The sequence below is a fragment of the Dreissena polymorpha genome, chromosome 9 (assembly GCF_020536995.1).
Source record: "Dreissena polymorpha isolate Duluth1 chromosome 9, UMN_Dpol_1.0, whole genome shotgun sequence".
Classification (NCBI taxonomy): Eukaryota; Metazoa; Mollusca; class Bivalvia; order Myida; family Dreissenidae; genus Dreissena; species Dreissena polymorpha.
Genome location: NC_068363.1, coordinates 95,957,628 through 95,980,100, shown reverse-complemented (window position 1 = coordinate 95,980,100; position 22,473 = coordinate 95,957,628). Strand labels below are relative to the sequence as shown.

At 35.0% G+C, this 22,473-nt stretch overlaps 1 protein-coding gene across 4 annotated transcripts in view; it reads left to right on the top strand.

Moving 5' to 3' along the window:
* The window catches only part of LOC127844103 (syntaxin-binding protein 1-like), a 70,245-nt gene that overhangs the window by 34,898 nt on the left and 12,874 nt on the right, over nucleotides 1-22,473 (top strand). Inside the window, exons 13-16 of one of the 4 annotated variants that reach the window (XM_052374092.1) lie at nucleotides 501-512; nucleotides 6,676-6,789; nucleotides 8,689-8,777; nucleotides 17,917-17,931. In XM_052374092.1, coding sequence (XP_052230052.1) covers nucleotides 501-512; nucleotides 6,676-6,789; nucleotides 8,689-8,777; nucleotides 17,917-17,931 — 230 coding nt within the window. The remainder of the gene's footprint in view (nucleotides 1-500; nucleotides 513-6,675; nucleotides 6,790-8,688; nucleotides 8,778-17,916; nucleotides 17,932-22,473) is intronic. The other 3 variants (XM_052374094.1, XM_052374093.1, XM_052374095.1) reach the window with 3 other exon arrangements.

The window sequence follows — 22,473 nt, the reverse complement described above, 5'->3', positions numbered from 1 at the left end:
TGCTTTGTAATATCTTTTATAGTAGTCATCAGAATATTTTGTCAATGGTTAATTTAGATTTTATTAGCTAAATAAATTGTGTTAGCTCATACCACATTCAAAATAATTATTCAGGTGCATGATCTTGGCACATCCTGGCCTTCTTGTTTTTACTTTAAAAGCTATGTTGAAAATGTTGAACTAAAATAAAAACAATTGTTAAAGTTATTGGATTCATTGGCAGTTTCTCTACCAGTTGCTTAAATGCTTCCACCTAGTTGCAACATGGTCATCAAGTGCATAGACATGTGTATATTTAAGATGTGTATGACTATGTGTGTATTGGAAAGTTAATGATGTCTTTCCGCACCTGAAGCTGCATTGTGTGGTCAATCTGTGTCCAGACATAATGAAACATCAGGCGCGGAAGGACCAGCACTACAGTCACTCTTCTTATTTAGGTATGCTGTTTGCTACCTTGCAATTATTTATAGAACTTAACTGGCTAGGTTTGTTTGTAGGTTTTTGATGAGGTAATGTATGCACTATGTTAAGCTGGGATCTTATTTCCCTCTGTACATACACAACATTCATTGTCATGCTGATTCCTTTATTTTTAAGTCATTCTACACACCTGGATTGGTGCATATACCGGTAGTAGTCTCTTATGGTAGCTTATAAATCTGTTTCCATTGTTTATTTTTTGTCACTTAGCTCAATGGATAAAAAGGATTTTTTTTATTCAAGAAGGTATTAAACCACCATTCTTATGAAGTGATATAAACATGAAAAACTCAGTCTTTTCTCATTTGTCAAACTGGGAAATTTATGAAATAATAGTTATTTATTATAATAATATTATAATATTATAATATTATAATATTATTATAATAATAGAGACTGTTTCAGAAAGCCCTCATAATTTAGAAGTTACAACTCTTAAACCAGTTGGGCTTCTCACAACTTACTATTTTGCTTTTTGTTGAAAATAAATGCGATAATGTATACATGAAAACAACGTATATCATAGAATAACAAAATAATGGCTATAAAAAGATACTCAACATTGTTTGGAAACTTAAGTGATTAGTTTTCTAGAATATTTATTCGCTCTTGTGTTTGCACGTTGGCTTGAGAACAGAAAGACTACAGTATAATTATAAAACAAGAAAGATATCTCAGATTTATTTTAAAGTGCAATTTTAAAAATAGCTTTGGTAAATTAAGTATTCCATTGCTCTGTCCATCAACTAACCCTCTCATCTCTCCAGTAATGGTAAACCTAACACTAATTGCTGCATGCATCAACCTAATCACTACCTGATACATACATGTATACTGTCTGCTTGTTTTGTTAAGCTTATTATGCTCCTGATCTAAAACGATGAGGTAATTTAGTTGTATAATGTTGATCAGTTCACTATTCTCAGATATACCTCTTTCTTGCTGCTCTCTAAATACAACAGCTTTGATCTCCTCTGTCACCAGACGTTAAGGCATGCTATACTTCGTGGTCTTGATATCTATACCAAGTTAAATTGTCAAACAATCATCCCATGAACACTTTATACACTTTAACTCCAATATAATGAGGATGACGAGGTCCAAGCAACAAGACAGCGTTATAAACGGATTAGCATTATATGTTCTGAGCTCATTTATTCATAAATTATTGCAAGGTTGTGTTGTCATTTGCCAATACATGCATATAAACCCAACTGTATCGATAACTGTACGATATCTGAAAATGTAAGTGAACTTCTGTTTACAATTGCCTTACATTTAGATGGAACTAATCGTCTTGATTACTTATTATGCCCCCCTTCGAAGAAGAGGGGGTATATTGCTTTGCACATGTCGGTCGGTCGGTCTGTTGGTCGGTCCGTCCACCAGGTGGTTTCCGGATGATAACTCAAGAACGCTTGGGCCTAGGATCATGAAACTTCATAGGTACATTGATCATGACTCGCAGATGACCCCTATTGATTTTGAGGTCACTAGGTCAAAGGTCAAGGTCACGGTGACCCGAAATAGTAAAATGGTATCCGGATGATAACTCAAGAACGATTAGGCCTAGGTTCATGAAACTTGATAGGTAGATTGATCATGACTTGCAGATGACCCCTATTGATTTTGAGGTCACTAGGTCAAAGGTCAAGGTCACAGTGACCCGAAATAGTAAAATGGTTTCCGGATGATAACTCAAGAACGCTTAGGCCTAGGATCAAAGGTCAAAGGTCAAGGTCACAGTGACTCAAGATAACTCAAGAAAGCTTAGGCCTAGGATCATGAAACTTGATAGGTAGATTGATCATGACCCGCAGATGACTCCTATTGAGTTTCAGGTCACAAGGTCAAAGGTCAAGGTCACAGTGACCAGAAATAGTAAAATGGTTTCCGGATGAAAACTCAAGAACGCTTATGCCTAGGATCATGAAACTTCGTAGGTAGATTGATAATGGATGGCAAATAACCCCTATTGATTTTCAGGTCACTAGGTCAAAGGTCAAGGTCACGGTGACCCGAAATAGTAAAATGGTTTCCAGATGATAAATCAAGAACGCTTATGCCTAGGATCATGAAACTTCATAGGTACATTGATCATGACTCGCAGGTGACCCCTATTGATTTTCAGGTCAGTAGGTCAAAGGTCAAGGTCACTGTGACCCGAAATAGTAAAATGGTTTCCTGATGATAACTCAAGAACGCTTATGCCTAGGATCATGAAACTTGATAGTTGGATTGATCATGACTCAAAGTTGACCCCTATTGATTTTCAGGTCACTATATCAACGGTCAAGGTCACGGTGACCTGAAATATTAAAATGGTTTCCGGATGATAACTCAAGAACGCTAATGGCTATGATCATGAAACTTCATAGGTACATTGATCATGACTTGCAAATGACCCCTATTGATTTTGAGGTCACTAGGTCAAGGTCATGGTGACCCAAAATAGTAAAATGGTTTCGGGATGATAACTCAAGAACGCTTATTCCTAGGATCATGAAACTTGATAGGTAGATTGATCATGACTCGCAGATGACCCCTATAGATTTTCAGATCACTAAGTCAAAGGTCAAGGTCACGGTAACCCGAAATAGGAAAATGGTTTCCGGATGATAACTCAAGAACGCTTTTGGCTAGGATCATGAAACTTCATAGGTACATTGATCATGACTGGCAGATGACCCCTATTGATTTTCAGGTCACTAGGTGAAAGGTTAAGGTCACAGTGACAAAAAACATATTCACACAATGGCTGTCACTACAACGGAGAGCCCATATGGGGGGCATGCATGTTTTACAAACAGCCCTTGTTAATTTATCTTTGCCTTCTAAATTTTCAATTGCATTTGCAATTCAATTGCAAATAGCAGACAATATTTACATTTATATTGTCAACAACAAAAAATTCAGTGAAACAGGTATCGTTAAACTTATCAAAGCTGTCAATGATTCTAAAGATCAATAGCACATACATACTAACAGCAAAAGAGCTAGAAACAATGATAATCACATACTTTTTTCACACCTTTATATGCATCAAACAATAGATAATCACACTTAAACTGTCAAATGCCCCAGAAATAGTTGGTCTCTAATCGATTATAATTGAGCAATTGTGCAATCAGCACAATGGGCGTCGCCATATTTGAATTTCAAGAAAACCTTTGAGTCCAAATTGAAGGTTTGTGAAAAAATGGGAGCCAAGACCCACCCACCTTATTTTGGATTTACAGTGTATATCTAAAATTGCTATTTCCAATTACAAAACTTAAATTAATAATTTATATTTGTCATAAAATTACCAGAAAGTTAATTAATTTTCTCATTAAAGACCTTAAATTGCTACAATCCTGGCATTACAAGATTGATATGTAAAATTGCAAACTTTATTTTAAACTAAAATTCCGATCTGCAGTCATAAGGCCCAGAGAGTTAATAAATGGTGTGTCTTTATACATGAAGAAAACTCAATGTGATCGTCCATGTATAGAGAGAGTTGACATGATGTAAAGATTGTTCCAGGGGTCAAGGATGTCATTGCCTGTTGTATAAGGCTCTTGTTTTGGCCATGTTTCCTTTTGATGCAGTATTTACCCTGTTGCTATTTCTTTCCTGGTCCTTCCCTTTTTCTCCTGGCAATATGCATGACTGTGCAGGGCTCCTTGGTGGACTGGCTATAATGCCTATGTATCTGGTGTGAACGTTTACTTAACAAACTAAACATCAGTCCTACTAACAAACAAAATTCATAAATCATTGTTATATGAAGGTCATTTCAGTACTCTGCTTTATCTTGTCTTTAAATGACCTCATTGTTTGTAACAATAGTCAGTTTATAAAATCTAATGCACCATTTATGTATATAGGTATACTAGATACACCAATGAACTAACAGTTATTTTGAATGTGTACAGTTCATTTCAAAATTTGATCATAATAAAAAAAAATCAACTAATACATGTCATTTGTATAAGTAATGATATGTTTACTGTTTATTTTATCTCATCTTTATATTATCAGGGTCATGTTTTGTGTCAGACCAAACAAATATTGCTTTCAGTTTTAAAGACTATACTTTTGATAATGTTTGTGATGTGAGCTTCAGGTTTTGTAAGATTGATTCCTTCAATTAAGTGTTTCTGAGGTAACTCATAGATTTTATTTTTACTTATTTAACAAAATTATCTATAAATTGATAACCTCTTTTAAATTTAAAGAGTGTGAGAGTGAATTGCCTTAAACTAGGTCAATAATGTAAAGTTCGCCATGGCGTAATGGATAAGGTGTTTTCCTAGCAATCGGGAAGTCACGGGTTCGATCCCCACTCGGGGAGCGTTCTCTAGGTCTTCCCCAAAGATACCAAGTACTGGTTATAGGCTCAGGAAACAAACTCGAGACCGATTATATAAGCCTGAGGCTTTCGATGCAATTGAGCTAAAATAAATGGGTTTGAATTAATAATGTATTAGATTATTGTGTTTGATTACAACAAGGTTACAACAGAGCAATGAACCCACTGATAGGAAAACCTAAGAACTTCCTGTTTAATGAAGGGGATTCCGCTAACTTATCAAGAATTATCCATTAACAATTACAGAAAATGTTCATTTTTTGCAATGAGCACCATACTTACCATGTACAAGCTGCAGTTTTGTTACTCTAAATGTTTTTTAAAAATGTTTCTGCACGGTATACATTGAAACAATGCTGCTAATTTTCAAAACATTCTTTGTGCAATCATAGTTGATAAATGCCATGTTTGTTTTTCAAGAATATTACACCCTATGTTGACATACAAAAAAGCAGTGTTGTGTAAGGTGTCAATGAGTAAGCAGCAGTTTGTTTAACAATTCAAATGTTTGAATATAATATGAAAAATATGTCTTTGTTTGTGTTTCCACATTATGTTATTGATAGCTTCAGTTGAGTTATTTTAGATGCAAAGTGACACTTCAGAATGTGAAAAATTGTAATCACATTGAAATGTGTGTATAAATATTGAACGTTCAACAGTGTTGTAGTAGCATCTTAACATTCATATTGCAGTCCTTTTTCAACTTGGTCAGAAAATGTTTTGTAATGATATCTTGGATAAATTAGAAAATGGTTACGGTCGGTTGAAAAGTATGGCCACCAGGGGGCGGGGCATTTTTCCTTATATGGCGCTAGTTAAACTTTGTTAACACTCTATTAATCACATTTATTGTCCAATCTTCATGAAACTTGGCCCGAACATTTGTTCTAATTATTTTTTGGATTAGTTAAAAAATGATTCCGGTTTGTAAAAAAACATGGCTGCTAGGGGGTGGGGCATTTTGTTCTACTATGGCTATAGTAAAACCTTGTTAACACTCTATATGTCACATTTATATTGCAGTCTTCATTGAACTTGGTCAGAATATTTTTTGGAATGATATCTTGGATAAGTTTTAAAAAATGGTTACAGTCGGTTGAAAAGCATTGCCGCCAGGGGGCGGAGCATTTTCCTTATATGGCAATAGTAAAACATTGTTAACACTCTAAAAGTCACATTTATAGTTCAATCTTCATGCAAGTTGGTCAGAACATTTGTTCTAACGATATCTTGGGCTGCACAAAACAGGTCAGTACATTTGTATCTCAGGTGAGCAACTTGCTCTTGTTTTTTCAAGTTTGGTAAAATTAAAATCAGGTTATACATGATAGAAAATTATACATGACACAGTGAGGTATAGTGAGTTTATGCATTTTTAGCTAATTTGTGGTCTTAACTAAGAATGATAATTTCATGCACAACAGAAGAAAAAGAAAAAAGGAGGATGCTTGTTATTTTAGTGACATCCAATTATTTAATTGGAAGTCCTTCTTTTTTTCTAACCAGCATCATGTGTAAAACCATATTTAATCTTGTATGTGGTGAATGCTGGTTTTTGTATATATACAGACAATCTTTTGATTTAATAAATGTAATACAAATTGATGAACATTTTATTGTTTGTGTAATTATGTTATTGTTAATGTTGTTAGGTGGAACACAGACCATGATGTGTTTTGCAGTGGAAGTTTCATCTCAGCTAGGCTTCTTGAGGAACTGAACACAAAAGTCTAGAATGTCGCTGACCTTGTTTACAATGACAATTGAGTTCTGGAACCATTGATATGTCCAAGTTTGTAAGAACTGAACTATTTTGTTTGACTTCCTTCCAGAGTGGCCGTAAGAAAGCATCCCAGCCGTACCAGCAGTATAATCGCAAGGAGCGCACCTCAGAGCACACATACCAGATGTCTCGTTGGACGCCATATCTCAAGGACATTATGGAGGTCAGACTTCTAGCAAACATTCTAATATTTGTTCCCTAGTTAAGTGAGCTTCTTTACTACCGATTTCTTTCCATTTTGCACAGTGTTCATAGCATCTTCAACAAACTTTCCTACAATGTTTGTTGACATACATGGAGGCCAAGTTCAATAATTGGCCAATTAATAAAAAGGCATTTAAGAGTTATTTCACGTCATTAAAAAAAATAACAATTGTAAAATTTGCCATTTTTTCTCCTTCAGTTTTTAGCTCACCTATTCTCGTGGTGAGCTTTTGAGATTGCTTTTTGTCGGTCGTCAGTCGTGCGTTGTGCGGCTTGCGGCGTCAACATTTGCCTTGTTAGAGGCTACATGTTTTGTCCAATATTCATGAAATTTTGTCAGAAGATTCGTCTCAACTATATCTTGGACGAGTTCAAAAATGGTTACAGTTGCTTGAAAAACATGGCCGTAAGGTGGCAGGGCATTTTTCCATATATGGCTATAGTAAAACCTTGTTAACACTCTAGAGATCGTATTTATTGTCCGATCTTCATGAAACTTGGTCACAAGTTTCGTCCCAATCATATCTTGGACGAGTTCGAAAATGATTCCGGTTGGTTGAAAATCATGTCTCCCATGGGGCGGGGCATTTTTCCTTATACGGCTATAGTAAAACCTTGTTAATACTCTAGAGGCCACATTTATTGTTCGCTCATCATGAAACTTGGACAGAAGACTGTCCCAATAATATCTTGGATGAGTTCGAAAATGGTTCCAGTTGGTTGAAAAACATTGCAACCAGGAGGCAGGGCATTTTTCATTATATGGCTATTAATGGCTATAGTAAAACCTTTATATTACTCTTGAAGCCTCATTTATTGTCCAATCTTCATGAAACATGGTCACAATTTTGTCCCAATGATATTTTGGACGAGTTCGAAAATGGTTCCAGTTGGTTGAAAAACATGGCTGTCATAGGGCAGGCATTTTCTTATATATGGCTTTAGTATAACCATCTTAACAACCAAGAGGCCAAATTTATGATCCGATCTTCATGAAACTTGGTCAGAACATACGTCTCAATGACATCTTGATTGAGTTCCAAAATGATTCTGGTCTGTTGAAAAACATGGTGACCAGGGGGGGGGGGGGGGGGGGGGGGGGGGCATTTTGCCTTATATGGCTATCGTAAAACCTTGTTAACACTGTAGAGGCCACATTCATTGTCCCATCATCATGAAACTTGGTCAGAAGATTTGTCTCAATAATATCTTGGACGAGTTCGAAAATGATTTTGGTTGGTTGAAAAACATGGCCACCAGGAGGCAGGGCATTTTTCCTTATATGGCTTTAGTAAAAACTTGTTAACACACTAGAGGCCACATTTTATGTCTGATCTTAATGAAACTTAGTCAGAAAATTTCTCCCAATGATTTCTTGGACTAGTTTGAAAATAGTTCTAGTTGGTTGAAAAATATGGCCGCCAGTGGGCGAGGATTTTTCCTTACATGTATATGGCTATATTAAAAACGTGTTAACTCTAAAAGTAACATTTATTGTCCAATCATCATGAAACTTGGTCAGAACATTTGTTTAAAGGATATCTTAGATGAGGTCTAAAATGGTTACTGTCTGTTGAAAAACATGGCCGCCAGAGGGTATGGAAGTTATCCTTATATGGCTATAGTAAAACCTTGTTAGTACTCTAAAAGTTACATTTATAGTTCATTCTTCATGAAACTTGGTCAGAACATTTGGTCTCATGATATCTTGGGCTACACATAACAGGTCAGTTCCTTTGTATCTCAGGTGAGCGACTTTGGAATTTTCAGGCCTTCTTGTTTTTATTTACTACTATATAGTTGCTATTGGCTGACTGATGTGTTGTGATGTGTCTTACTGATGTTGTATTATGTACAGGAGGCAGTAGAAGACAAGTTAAGCACCAAGCAGTACCCTTACCTCTCTGGGGGCGCTGTGCCTAGGACTGGATACCGCCCACCAATCAGGTACTGCCCGTACATCTTGGATATGTATATAAATGATGGGGGCATTCTACTTAGGTGTGTTCTGGTGTAACAGTGCCATACACCCAGGTTGTAAAGTGGTGTAACAGTGCCATACACCCAGGTTGTAAAGTGGTGTGACAGTGCCATACACCCAGGTTGTAAAGTGGTGTAACAGTGCCATACACCCAGGTGTGTTCTGGTGTAACAGTGCCATACACCCAGGTTGTAAAGTGGTGTAACAGTGCCATACACCCAGGTTGTAAAGCGGTGTAACAGTGCCATACAGCCAGGTTGTAAAGTGGTGTAATAATGGCATAAACTCCTTTTGTGTGTGGGCATAATCGTTGCATACAACTGTGATGTGTACTAGCATAATAGTGGTATTCACCTTACATATGTACTACCATAATAGTGGTATACCAGGGGTTTTTTTTGGCCTGATTTTATAGCCGAAATTCGGCTATGTTCCCAATCCCAAAAAGTATACTTTTTTCCCAAAATGTGGCAAAAAATTCCCAATTTCCAAAAAAAAAATCATCTTACAAAGTATTATATGATTTTGTTCTTTTAATTTGAATGATTATAAAGAGTTATAGAAAATTTAGTATTTCCCTAATCAGTGGACTTTTCATTTGGATTAAAAACTACCAGTTGTTCGTAAAGTTGTCATATAGTGTCGAAAACTATTTCAAATTAAAGGAAAAGCTTGTGAACATTTTTGATACCGCATTGTTTGCAAAATCTTTATGAAGCTTGTGCTAAATATTTTTCTAATGATTCCTTCAATGAGTAAGATTCAATTCCAGTCCATTGAAAACATGGCCACCATAAGGTGGGTCTCTTTTTGGTATGTGGTTATAGAAAAACAATTTGAACACTCTACAAATGACATCTTTTTGGTATGCAACTACATATAGTAAAACAATTTGAATACTCTATAAATGACATCTTTTTGGTATGCTGCTATAATAAAGCAATTTGAATACACTACAAATGACATCTTTTTGGTATGTGGCTATAGTAAAACAATTTGAATACTCTACAAATGACATCTTTTTGGTATGTGACTATAATAAAACAATTTGAATACTCTACAAATTACATCTTTTTGGTATGTGACTATAGTAAAACAATTTGAATACACTACAAATGACATCTTTTTGGTATGTGACTATAATAAAACAATTTTAATACTCTACAAATGACATCTTTTGGTATGTGACTATAGTAAAACAATTTGAATACTCTACAAATGACATCTTTTTGGTATGTGACTATAGTAAAACAATTTGAATACACTACAAATGACATCTTTTTGGTATGTGACTATAATAAAACAATTTGAATACTCTACAAATGACATCTTTTGGTATGTGACTATAGTAAAACAATTTGAATACTCTACAAATGACATCTTTTTGGTATGTGACTATAGTAAAACAATTTGAATACTCTACAAATGACATCTTTTTGGTATGTGACTATAGTAAAACAATTTGAATACACTACAAATGACATCTTTTTGGTATGTGACTATAATAAAACAATTTGAATACTCTACAAATGACATCTTTTGGTATATGACTATAGTAAAACAATATGAATACTCTACAAATGACATCTTTTTGGTATGTGACTATAGTAAAACAATTTGAATTCTCTACAAATGACATCTTTTTGGTATGTGACTATAGTAAAACAATTTGAATACTCTACAAATGACATCTTGTTGGTATAGTGACTATAGTAAAACAATTTGAATACTGTACAAATGACATCTTTTTGGTATGTGATTACAGTAAAACAATTTAAATACTCTACAAATGACATCTTTTTTGTATGTGACCATAGTAAAACAATTTGAATACACTACAAATGACATCTTTTTGGTAAGCGACTATAGTAAAACAATTTGAATACTCTACAATTGACATCTTTTTGGTATGTGACTATAGTAAAACAATTTGAATACTCTACAAGTGACATCTTTTTGGTATGTGACTATAGTAAAACAATTTGAATACTCTACAAATGACATCTTTTGGTATGTGACTATAGTAAAACAATTTGAATACTGTACAAATGACATCTTTTTGGTATGTGATTACAGTAAAACAATTTAAATACAGTCTAACCTGCACATCCGACCACTTGCATTTAGCGACCCACCTCGCTAAACGACCGTTATTAATTCCTCCCAAGCTAAAATCAATTAAAAATGGCTTTACTAAACGACCACCTTAAATCCGCGACCAACGACCATTGTTTTTCTTACAAATTAAGACTCGTTACGACAGTAAGCGACCATTTTGCAGTCTCGCAGTGAAGTTGCTAAGCGATGGTGACACTCAACTAACAATGCAGGTGATAATCCGCTAATTGGCATCCACGCTTGCACGCTGTTATCGGGAGCAAACTGTGAAAACTCGGCTGACATTAATTATTTGTGTACTTAAAGTTTGCAAATAATTGTTTTAATTACAATGACTATATTTACTCAAAGGTAAGTTTGTAACGGACAGCAGTATAAAAAGGGAGGTAAATAATTTTTCAAGCACTTGCAAAAGTACACAAACAGCGCAACATGTCTTCTACTAAACGAAAGTGTCTTACATTGGAAGAGCGGATGAAAGCACTAAAAATGCTTGAATCCGGGAGGAGCTGTAGGGCTGTAGCGACCGAGATGGGTGTTGGTAAGACACAAATACAGTCGGTGATGAAAAGAAAACGAGAAATTATTGAAGAGTATGAAGGGGACGGTAATCTACAAACCAAGCGTCCGCGGAAAGCCACAGAATATGACGATCTAAATGACCTTGTTCACAAGTGGTTCTTAGATGCTACTGGGCGTCACGTGAACATATCGGGACCACTCCTGAAAGAACGGGCGCTCAAGTTCGCAGCAGAATTGGGGTTAGCGTCGTTCAAGGCATCAAATGGGTGGCTCGACTCATTCCTAAGACGCCATAACATTGTATTCAAAACACGGACGGGTGAGAGAGCGGAGGTGGATCCAGTCGTAGTGGATGACTGGAAAAAGCGTCTACCAACAATCTGCGAAGGTTATCAACCGTGTGACATCTATAACATGGATGAAACAGGATTATTCTACAAACAAAGCACAAGGTAAGAAAAAAATTACAACACCCTAATAATAAAACACATAAATAAATGAAAATATAAATAAATAAACAAATAAATTATAATTTTATATTTCAAAATAACTTTTTTAATATTTTCAGTGCGACGTTCTTCAAGAAAGGCGAGACATGTGCCGGCGGGAAGATGGCGAAGGAGCGCATCACTGTGGGTTTATGTGCCTCGGTAACGGGAGATAAGCTGCCCCCAATCATCATCGGGAAATCAAAAAAACCGAGATGTTTTGGGTCAGTTACTCCCGACAAATTGCCGATACGGTATTACAACAACAAAAAGGCGTGGATGACGACCGGGATAATGGAAGACTGGCTGAAGTGGTTTGATCGGCGGATGCGACATGCCAGAAGACACGTCATATTATTCATAGACAACGCACCATCACACCCTCGCATCACACTAACCAACATCAAGCTACAGTTCCTTCCTCCAAACACAACATCAGTGATACAACCCATGGACCAAGGGATCATACAGACAATGAAGCTAAAGTACAGAAAACGTCAACTACAACACGTGATGATGGAGCTGGAGAGATCGTCGGCGACCACCGGACCTCAAATTCTGAAAGAGGTTAACATCCTACAAGCTATCTACTGGGTCATAAGCGCATGGAAGGAGACAACGACGGAGACGATCGGCAAGTGTTTCGCAAAATGCGGATTCATGAGTGACAATGAAAAAAGTGCTAGTGCTAGTGACAGTGAAAAATGTGCAGATGACCGTGAAAAAAGTGTTAGTGAAAACATTACAAGTGACAAAAGTGACAAAAGTGAATGTGATGATGTTGAGGACGACTTGCCTCTCATCATGCACAAATTAGCACATGATTTATTTGGGTGTGAAGTGAAGGACCTCATCAACATTGACAGGGACTTCACAACATGCGCAACGGACATGGACGAATGGAAGAAGTCAGCACCGGAAATTCTACAAGAAGATGGATGTGACGAGGAAGATGACACCAACCCAACAGAAGAGGAAGCGACGACATCAGAAACAACACTCTCCATGAGTGAGGTAGTGGAAATGAGCAGAAAACTGAAGGACTGGGCAGTGAAGAAAGGGCACCATGATCTACTAGCGACATTGATGGAAGCCAGCAACCAGATAGGGGATATAGCCATGAATGGAGAGAAGGTGAAACAGACTAAGATTGAGGATTTCTTTTTCAGGCCATCTTAATATTGTTGTAATGTGTAAATATGTGTATGCTGTTCCATGTAAATATAATGTTCATTGTTGCTATGCTTGATATGTATGCTTTTTATTTGATATGTATGTATTATTGCAATTTTAATTGTTTAATTATATGACTGTTACATATTGTATTTGTAGTGGTTTAATTTGTATTTATTTGTATGTAAAGTTTGATGTATTAGGTAAATATGTTTATGTATTTTTTTATTAAATAAATGTATATTAATATATTAAATACAATTAAACAACAAACAACTTTTTTTTCTGTATATATTTCTATAAAAACGAACACTCAACATATATTTGAATGTATAATGTACATACTAAAGCGAGATACACATGCATGTACTGACATATGCTAATGTGTTGCATTAACAACGACCAACTGGTCTGACAGGTCAAACTGTACTCAGAGACCACCTCAGTTAAGAGACCACTTCCTAGATTCACCTTGGGTGGTCTCTGAAGACAGGTTAGACTGTACTCTACAAATGACATCTTTTTGGTATGTGACTATAGTAATACAATTTAAATACTCTACAAGTGACATCTTTTTGGTATGTGACTATAGTAAAACAATTTGAATACTCTACAAATGACATCTTTTTGGTATGTGACTATAGTAAAACAATTTGAATACTCTACAAATGACATCTTTTTGGTATAGTGACTATAGTAAAACAATTTGAATACTCTACAAATGACATCTTTTTGGTAAGCGACTATAGTAAAACAATTTAAATACTCTACAAATGACATCTTTTTGGTTTGTGACTATAGTAAAACAATATGAATACTGTACAAATGACATCTTTTTGGTATGTGACTATAGTAAAACAATTTGAATACTCTACAAATGACATCTTTTTGGTATAGTGACTATAATAAAACAATTTGAATACTGTACAAATGACATCTTTTTGGTATTGTGACTATAGTAAAACAATTTAAATACTCTACAAATGACATCTTTTTGGTTTGTGACTATAGTAAAACAATTTGAATACACTACAAATGACATCTTTTTTGTATGTGACTATAGTAAAACAATTTGAATACTCTACAAATGACATCTTTTTGGTATGTGACTATAGTAAAACAATTTCAATACACTACAAATGATATCTTTTTGGTATTGTGACTATAGTAAAACAATTTAAATACTCTACAAATGACATCTTTTTGGTTTGTGACTATAGTAAAACAATTTGAATACACTACAAATGACATCTTTTTTGTATGTGACCATAGTAAAACAATTTGAATACTCTACCAATGACATCTTTTTGGTATGTGACTATAGTAAAACAATTTGAATACACTACAAATGACATCTTTTTGGTATTGTGACTATAGTAAAACAATTTAAATACTCTACAAATGACATCTTTTTGGTATGTGACTATAGTAAAACAATTTAATTACCCTACAAATGACATCTTTTTGGTTTGTGACTATAGTAAAACAATTTGAATACTCTACAAATGACATCTATTTGGTAAGCGACTATAGTAAAACAATTTGAATACTCTACAATTGACATCTTTTTGGTAAGCGACTATAGTAAAACAATTTGAATACTGTACAAATGACATCTTTTTTGTAAGCGAATATAATAAAGCAATTTGAATACTCTACAAATGACATCTTTTTGGTATGCAACTATTATAAAACAATTTAAATACTCTACAAATAACATCTTTTTGGTATGCGACTATAGTAAAACAATTTGAATACTGTACAAATGACATTTTTAGCTTGGCTGTTTTCGGAGAAAACCAGAGGTATTGTCATAGCCAGCTTGTCGTCCGCCGTTCACCGTGATATAACCTTTACATTGGCTTTAAAATCAAAGTGCTTCCACCTACAACTTTGAAACTTCATATGTAGATGCACCATGATGAGTTCTACACGCCACACTAGGTCAAAGGTCAAGGTCACTGTGACCTCCAACAATACTCTGACAAGCTTTCATTTATTCAAAACTGCATCCGCAGCTGAGCCTTGGCAGGCACCCTTATGCAGTGCTCTTGTTTGGTATGTGACTATAGTAAAACAATTTGAATGCCCTACAAATTACATCTTTTTGGTATGTGACTATTGTAAAACAATTTGAATACTCTACAAGTGACATTGTTATCCTCTAGTCACGAAACTTGCTAAGAACATGAATAAAAAGTGTTGTTATGATATCTGGGTTTAATTTTAAAATGAATGGGGTTTGCTAAAACAAACAGGCCTGCCTGTTGATGGGGCAATTTTATTGCGTAATACATGTATAGTGATCTCAGTGCCCTCTTGTTCCGAAGTATTATATATAGTTTGCCTGCTTTTGTTTATGACCCTTCTTTAATTATTGGGTGGATGCCTCTGAAACTCATAGAATTCAAAAACCTTAATGAGTTTATGATTGTACAGAAACACATTTTTGTTGTGATCAGTTTGATGGCCTTGATGTGTGGATGATCTTCAAGAAAATAATTTTGGCCGAGACAAGTTTTGGCAGAATTATGGACCTGTCTGTTTTTTCTTTTATAGATTATAGTGTCACCATTTTTTTTATTGTTATAACTCCTCTTTAAAGGGACTGTCAACCACGAATGACGAAAATAGAAAAGTTCTAAAATATTGTTTTTTTTTACAATTATTAGTTTATATTGATTAAAATATCATGACTGGTATATTACATTACTTGAAAAAAGTTCATATTTTCGGTAATAAAATTTTGCGATGTGAAATCGAAAGAACATCGCGAAAATAGGTGACATAACGATATACACACTATAAATAACGCAAGTAGATTGATAATTTTATACATAAAATTGCATTCCTGGGTTTACCACCGGATGATTATGATCAATCTACTAGCATTATTTATTGTTAACTGGTAGTTACCTGCACCCGATTGTAATAACAGCTAAACTGGAGGTTAACCACAAACCGGCGGTTAAAAGTCGGTAACATGTTGGTTACTGGTCGGTAAGCGTTTGTATAAAATTTGGTTAGTTATACCGATCGGTTAAAACCCAGTTAAAACATACCCTGCTTCCCTAGGTTGGTAAGTACAAGTAACCAAGAGGTAACTTACACAAAATGGCCGCGGCGCGGGACATTATAAAAGCTAACCATCGACGACCTTCACAATTTCGACGAGTAATTAACAACAAATTGCAGCGACTGACACTTTATTATGCCCCCCTTCGAAGAAGAGGGGGTATATTGCTTTGCTCATGTCGGTCTGTCGGTCCGGCCACCAGGTGGTTTCCGGATGATAACTCAAGAACGCTTGGACCAAGGATCATGAAACTTCATAGGTACATTGATCATGACTCGCAGATGACCCCTATTGATTTTCAGGTCACTAGGTCAAAGGTCAAGCGACACAAATAATAGCCGTTGGTGAACTCGGTTGCATTTGCAGATTTCTGCATACAAAGATATATTTTAGCTTGAACAATGTTTTATTTGTCTATGGTTAATTCCCTTATTGTACAAGAAAGTAAGTAAGTTTATTGTAAACATAAGCCAAATTAGAAGAATAGTCTAGCATGTTACGACGACCATGTATAATTTTTATGTTACATCTAGAACAACTAGAAGAATAGATGTCTTTGTAAGCACTCTCTTGCAGTTTGGAATCACCAGGGATTCCGCTAAATGGTGCAAATCCCGACATCATTATCAATTTGTCCCTGGTCATTTTTATGAACTCATAGTTAAAATTTACACTTTATTTTATTGTGAATTCATTTGTAAATGAATTTGATAAAAAAAATACATGTCGCTGTTTATAAGCGTGACACTTCGCGCGAAAATTACGTCATTAGAAAATGCATTATGGGAATGTTTTGGTCAAAGTTACAGGTGGTTAAATTCCACTATGCGCGGTAAGGTTACTTTGCGGTATATCGTGTTTATACAATCGAGTTACCTTGAAGGTTACTATACCTGAATAATCGCAAGCTTACCAAGGTTTGAATGTTACCGAGCGGTAACTTTAACCAGCGTTTATACAATCGGGTGCTGGTAGACATACCCAGTAAAATTTATTACCAAATATACTGAATATATGAAAACCTAACAACTTTTTTCAAGTAATGTAATATACCAGTTGTGATATTTTAATCAATATAAACTAATAATTGTAAAAAAATACGGTCTTTTACAACTTTTCTTTTCTTCGTCGTCGTGGTTGACTGTCCCTTTAACCAATGGTTGAATCTTGCTCAAACATACACAATTGAATGTCCTAAATGTGTAGATAATTGTGAAGAAATGAATAGTGACTGTGAAAAGTTTTGGCTGGCTTATGTCCCTGTTTCTTTGTCAAGTGTAGGATATATTGTTGATTTGGTTGTGTTCAAACATGTGTCAACTTAATTGCTACATATTTGGAGAATAGAGGTTTGGGGGTAGGATATTTTACTTTACCACTATCTTCTTATCTATCTTAATTACCATCATATAATATATTATATTATAGGTAATAGTGACTATATAGAAAATTAGTTTTGTTGGTCAATTCGTCTGTATGTTGATCATTGCCTTATTTTGTTTGTATGACTTGAAGGATTTAAAAAAGCTTTGCATAAGTGTTAACCCGTAAAAGACTGTGTGTGTTGCACAAGAACCAGATGGCTACCTTGAAAGTTCATATTGGAGGTCCAAGATCAGTTTACAGCTTATGTTTAACGCTATACATCTTTGACAAAGTAGTTCCTAGTGTATCACATTCAGTGATAGCTCTACCATTACACACTATTTTATGTTTGACTATTTTCAGCACAGCGGCAACAAGGTTATTTACATGTTTTATCCTGACTGCTTTCCCTTTATTACTTTCTTTATCAATTATTTTTCGCTTTGTAATTTCTGTTAATTTTTTAATGTTGAATTACAAAAGTTTTATTGGTTGCTGCAGCTGTCAACCGCTGAAGATGTTCAATTTACTGTTACCTTCTATAAACTAATTATATAACATGTGATGCCTGTTTAATTGAGTTTATATCTGCAGAACATATAGGCCTGTGTAAGAAATAGAATCTTGTCTAAATGAAATCCAGACAAATTACCTCCTTACACAACAGCCCGTCCATTTATATGCCTCTAAAAATTGTATTAAAAAATGCATATTTCCATCTGCATGTCAGCCTTTCTGCACGTACACCTGTCCTGAAAGCTTGTCTGGATTGTATCTTTATCATTTGTGGGGCAATACAGATTTTTTTCATGGAATATTTTGACAAAATTATATGAAAATATGCTCTGCCCTGGCACAATAGTTGAAATCAGACTGTGAGGTCAAAGGTAATATTGTTCAATAATAAATCTTGTTAAGACTATAACTTTATAGTTATCAGGCATTTTGAAAGTAACTTTCCATAAATTATCATGGTGTGGAGAAAATCATCCAGGTTTTGTTAACATTTTTAGCTCGACTATTATATATGAAATATATATAGTGGAGCTATCCTACTCACCCCGGCGTCGGCGTTAGCGTTAGCGAGCAAATGTTAAAGTTTGCGTACTACCCCAAATATTTCCTATGTCCTTTGACATATTGCTTTTATATTTTGCATACTTCTTTACCAACTTGACCCCAATCTATAAACAGGAGCAGACAACTTTATCAAGCATTTTGACAGAATTATGGCCCCTTTTATACTTGGAATATGCATATTATTGATAAATCTATGTTAAAGTTTGCTTACCACCTCAAATATTTTCTATGTCCTTTGACATATTGCTTTCATATTTAGCATACTTCTTTACCAACATGATCCCAATCTATAAACAAGAGCAGACAACTGTATCAAGCATTTTGACAGAATTATGGCCCCTTTTATACTTAGATAATTGAACATTTTGCTAAAATTGCCATAACTTCTTTATTTAGGATCACATTTGATTCATACTTTGACAAAACAACACTTACCTGACAAACCACAATACACTCCACCCAAACCATCCCCCATGCCCCACCCCAGAATCCCCCCCCCCCCCGCCCCCCCCCCCCCCCCCCCCCTAAAAAAAATAAATAACTTTCTTATTTTTAAAAGATCATCTTTTAAATGACGACACACACACATTATACCCCCCCCCCCCCCCTCTCCATTATGGCTTTACGTTATACTGTCAAGCACTCGAATAGTCTAGCGCACTGTCCTCTGACAGCTCTTGTTAACCCCCGAATTAAAAATTATTGTACAAAATATTTTTGTAAACGTAATTTCAAAGCTCCAAAAACTCTGGGCCTCATCAAAAGCAATTAGGGGAACCAATAATATGAAAACAAACTGACGTGTTGACCGGCCAGATTGATGGGAAATACAACTGTTTTTGATGGCTTTAAATCTTTTATAATAGTCATTTTTAATGTATATTTGTTAAGTATGTGTTTATTTGTTTTATAGATTCAGCATCTTGAAGAGGTCAAAGATAATCAAATTATAATAATACAGCCACATTTGTCTGTAAATTTTTATATAACAGCCTACAAAGGACCATAATGGCTGTGTGTTTGTTTGGCATAACAAATGCGTCCATGTGCAGCTGTAAAGGTCACACTAAGGGGTCAAAGATGGGCTCTATACTGCTTACCTAGACATTAATTTCAATTATTGGGCTATTTTAAAGTAAATTACAACAAATCATTTAAGTTTTGAGACAAGTTTGTAACACTCAAATATCTGCCACAATCTCATCTGTTAAAATCACATTTACAGGTCAAAGGTCTTTTATGAATATAATAACTCTTGCCCACACTGTAATTGTATTACTTTCAGTGCGTTTTTATGCCATTTTGGGATAACCCCACACTGGAAATTTTTTATTACATTGTGGGAAAAACTTCAATAGCAAAAAGACCAGATTGTGAAAAATTATGACAGAATTTGTTAATATATAATTATCAGATGGCTACATATAAATGTTAAATTGGTTGTTGAGTCTTAAGTGACATCAAACACATGCCATGCACAAAAACTAGGTCAGTAGGTCTAAACTTCAAATACAAATGACATTGTTACTGCATTAGAAGCCACATTCGTGACTCAATCTTGATGAAATTTGATCAGAATGTTAATCTTAAGATTATCTCTGCCATATTGCAATCTACATTGTAGGTCTAGAGCATCCAGACACTAGGTCACTAGGTCAGATCTTTGAAAAACCTGGTTTTCACTCCTGAAGCAACATTTATACTACTGTATCTTGACTATAAAGTCCAGAAACTCAGTCATCAGGTCAATCATAGACAAATTGAATTACCACTTTAGAAGTCACATATATGACTCATTATTTATGAAACTTTTTGAGGATGTTAATCTTCACAAAATCTAGGCCAAGTTTGATTTTCAGTCACATGTGTTCAAAAACTATGTCACCAGGTCAAATCTTAGAAAAACATTGTGACCACTAGAGGCCACATTTATGATTAAATCTTGATGAAACTTGGTCAGAATGATTAGCTTTACAATATTCTAGGCCGAGATAGACTTAGGTAACATGCATCCAGGTCTATCTTAGAAATTTGTACTACCACTTTGGAAGGCATATTTACGACTCAATCTTGATGAAACTTGGTAAGAATGTTTATCTTGTCCATATCTATTACACATTTTCCCAAAAACTAGGTCACCATGTCAAATCTCGAAAAATATTGTGCCACTCTAGAAGGCACTATTATGTCTTCATCTTGATAAAACTTGATCAGAAATTTTATTTTGAAAATATCTAAGCCACGTTTGAATTTTTGGTCAAATGCATCTTAAACTTAGAACAATCTTTTAAGCCACATGTATTACTCAATCTTCATGAAATTGAGTCAGAATAGTATTCTGAATGTATCAAGGACATAATACAATCTGGGTCATTTGCCTCCAAAAACAAAGTAACCTTATCAAATTAAAAGAATAACTTATTATTACTCTCGAGGCCTGATCTCGTTATGTAAAAAAGTAGGTTAATAGGTTAAATTTGAGACAAACTTGTTACCACTCTAGAAATTACATTTTTCATGGTTAGTTTTCAGGATACCCTGTTGTTCGTCAGTCCATTCATTCGTGCGTCCGTTATGTTTTCTTCTAATGACTTATCATCCTGAACCTACTAAAATGGTTAAAATCATGCCCTTGGGATCCTAATTGACCCAACTAAAGAGGTTATTTTTAAGCTCACATGAGCAAATGGTGACCATGTTGAGCTTTTGTGATTGCCTTTTGTCCGTTGTCCATTGTGTGTCATACTTTGCTTTGTTAACACACTAGAGGCCACATTTATTTCCGATCTTTAGGAAACTTGGTCAGAAGATTTGTCCTGATGAATTTGAATATGTTCCAATTGGTTGAAAAACATTTCCGCCTGGGGACGGGGCATTTTTCCGTACATGGATATAGTCAAACCTTGTTAACACTCTAGAAGTCACTTTTATTAGTCCCCTACCGGTTTCACCGAAGGGGACTTATGGTTTTGTCTCCGTCCGTCACACTTTTCTGGATCCTGCGATAACTTTAAAGGGATCTTTTCACGCTTTGGTAAATTGACAAAATTGAAAAAAGTTGTTTCAGATTCGCAAATTTTCGTTTTAGTTATGATATTTGAGAGGAAACAGTAATACTGAACATTTACCATGGTCTAATATAGCCATTATATGCATCTTTTGACGATTTTAAAACCTAAAAATTATAAAGCGTTGCAACGCGAAACGATTGGATAATTTGGAGAGTTCTGTTTTTGTCGTTAAATTTTGTGAAACTACGAAGATTGCTTATATAAGGTATAAAATACGACAAGTGTGTGTACTCGGCGGAATAGCTCAGTAGGCTAAAGCGTTTTTACTTCAGGACTCTGGCAGGACTCCAGGGGTCACTGGTTCGAAACCTGCTCCGGGCAATGTTCTTTTCCTTTTTTTAATTTTATTCTTGATTTTTTACTGGAGCTTTTACGATCCAATGTTTACATTTATCAATATAAAGCATTTAATGAAGAAGTTAAAAAATGCCAAAATCTGTGAAAAGGCCCCTTTAAAAGTTCTTAACATTTTTTCATGAAACTTCAAATATGGATAGATGGCAATATGGACATTATGCACCTCATTTCATTTTGTTCTTACGTCAAAAATTCTGGTTGCTATGGCAACAAATACACAAGAAATACTGCTGAAAATGGTGTTTTTTTCTGGATCCTGCGATAACTTTCAAAGTTCTTAATATTTTGTCATGAAACTTGAAACATATATAGATGGCAATATGGACATTATGCACATCATTTCATTTTGTTCATACGTCAAATATTCTGGTTGCTATGCCAACAAATAGACTAGAAATACTGCTGAAAATGG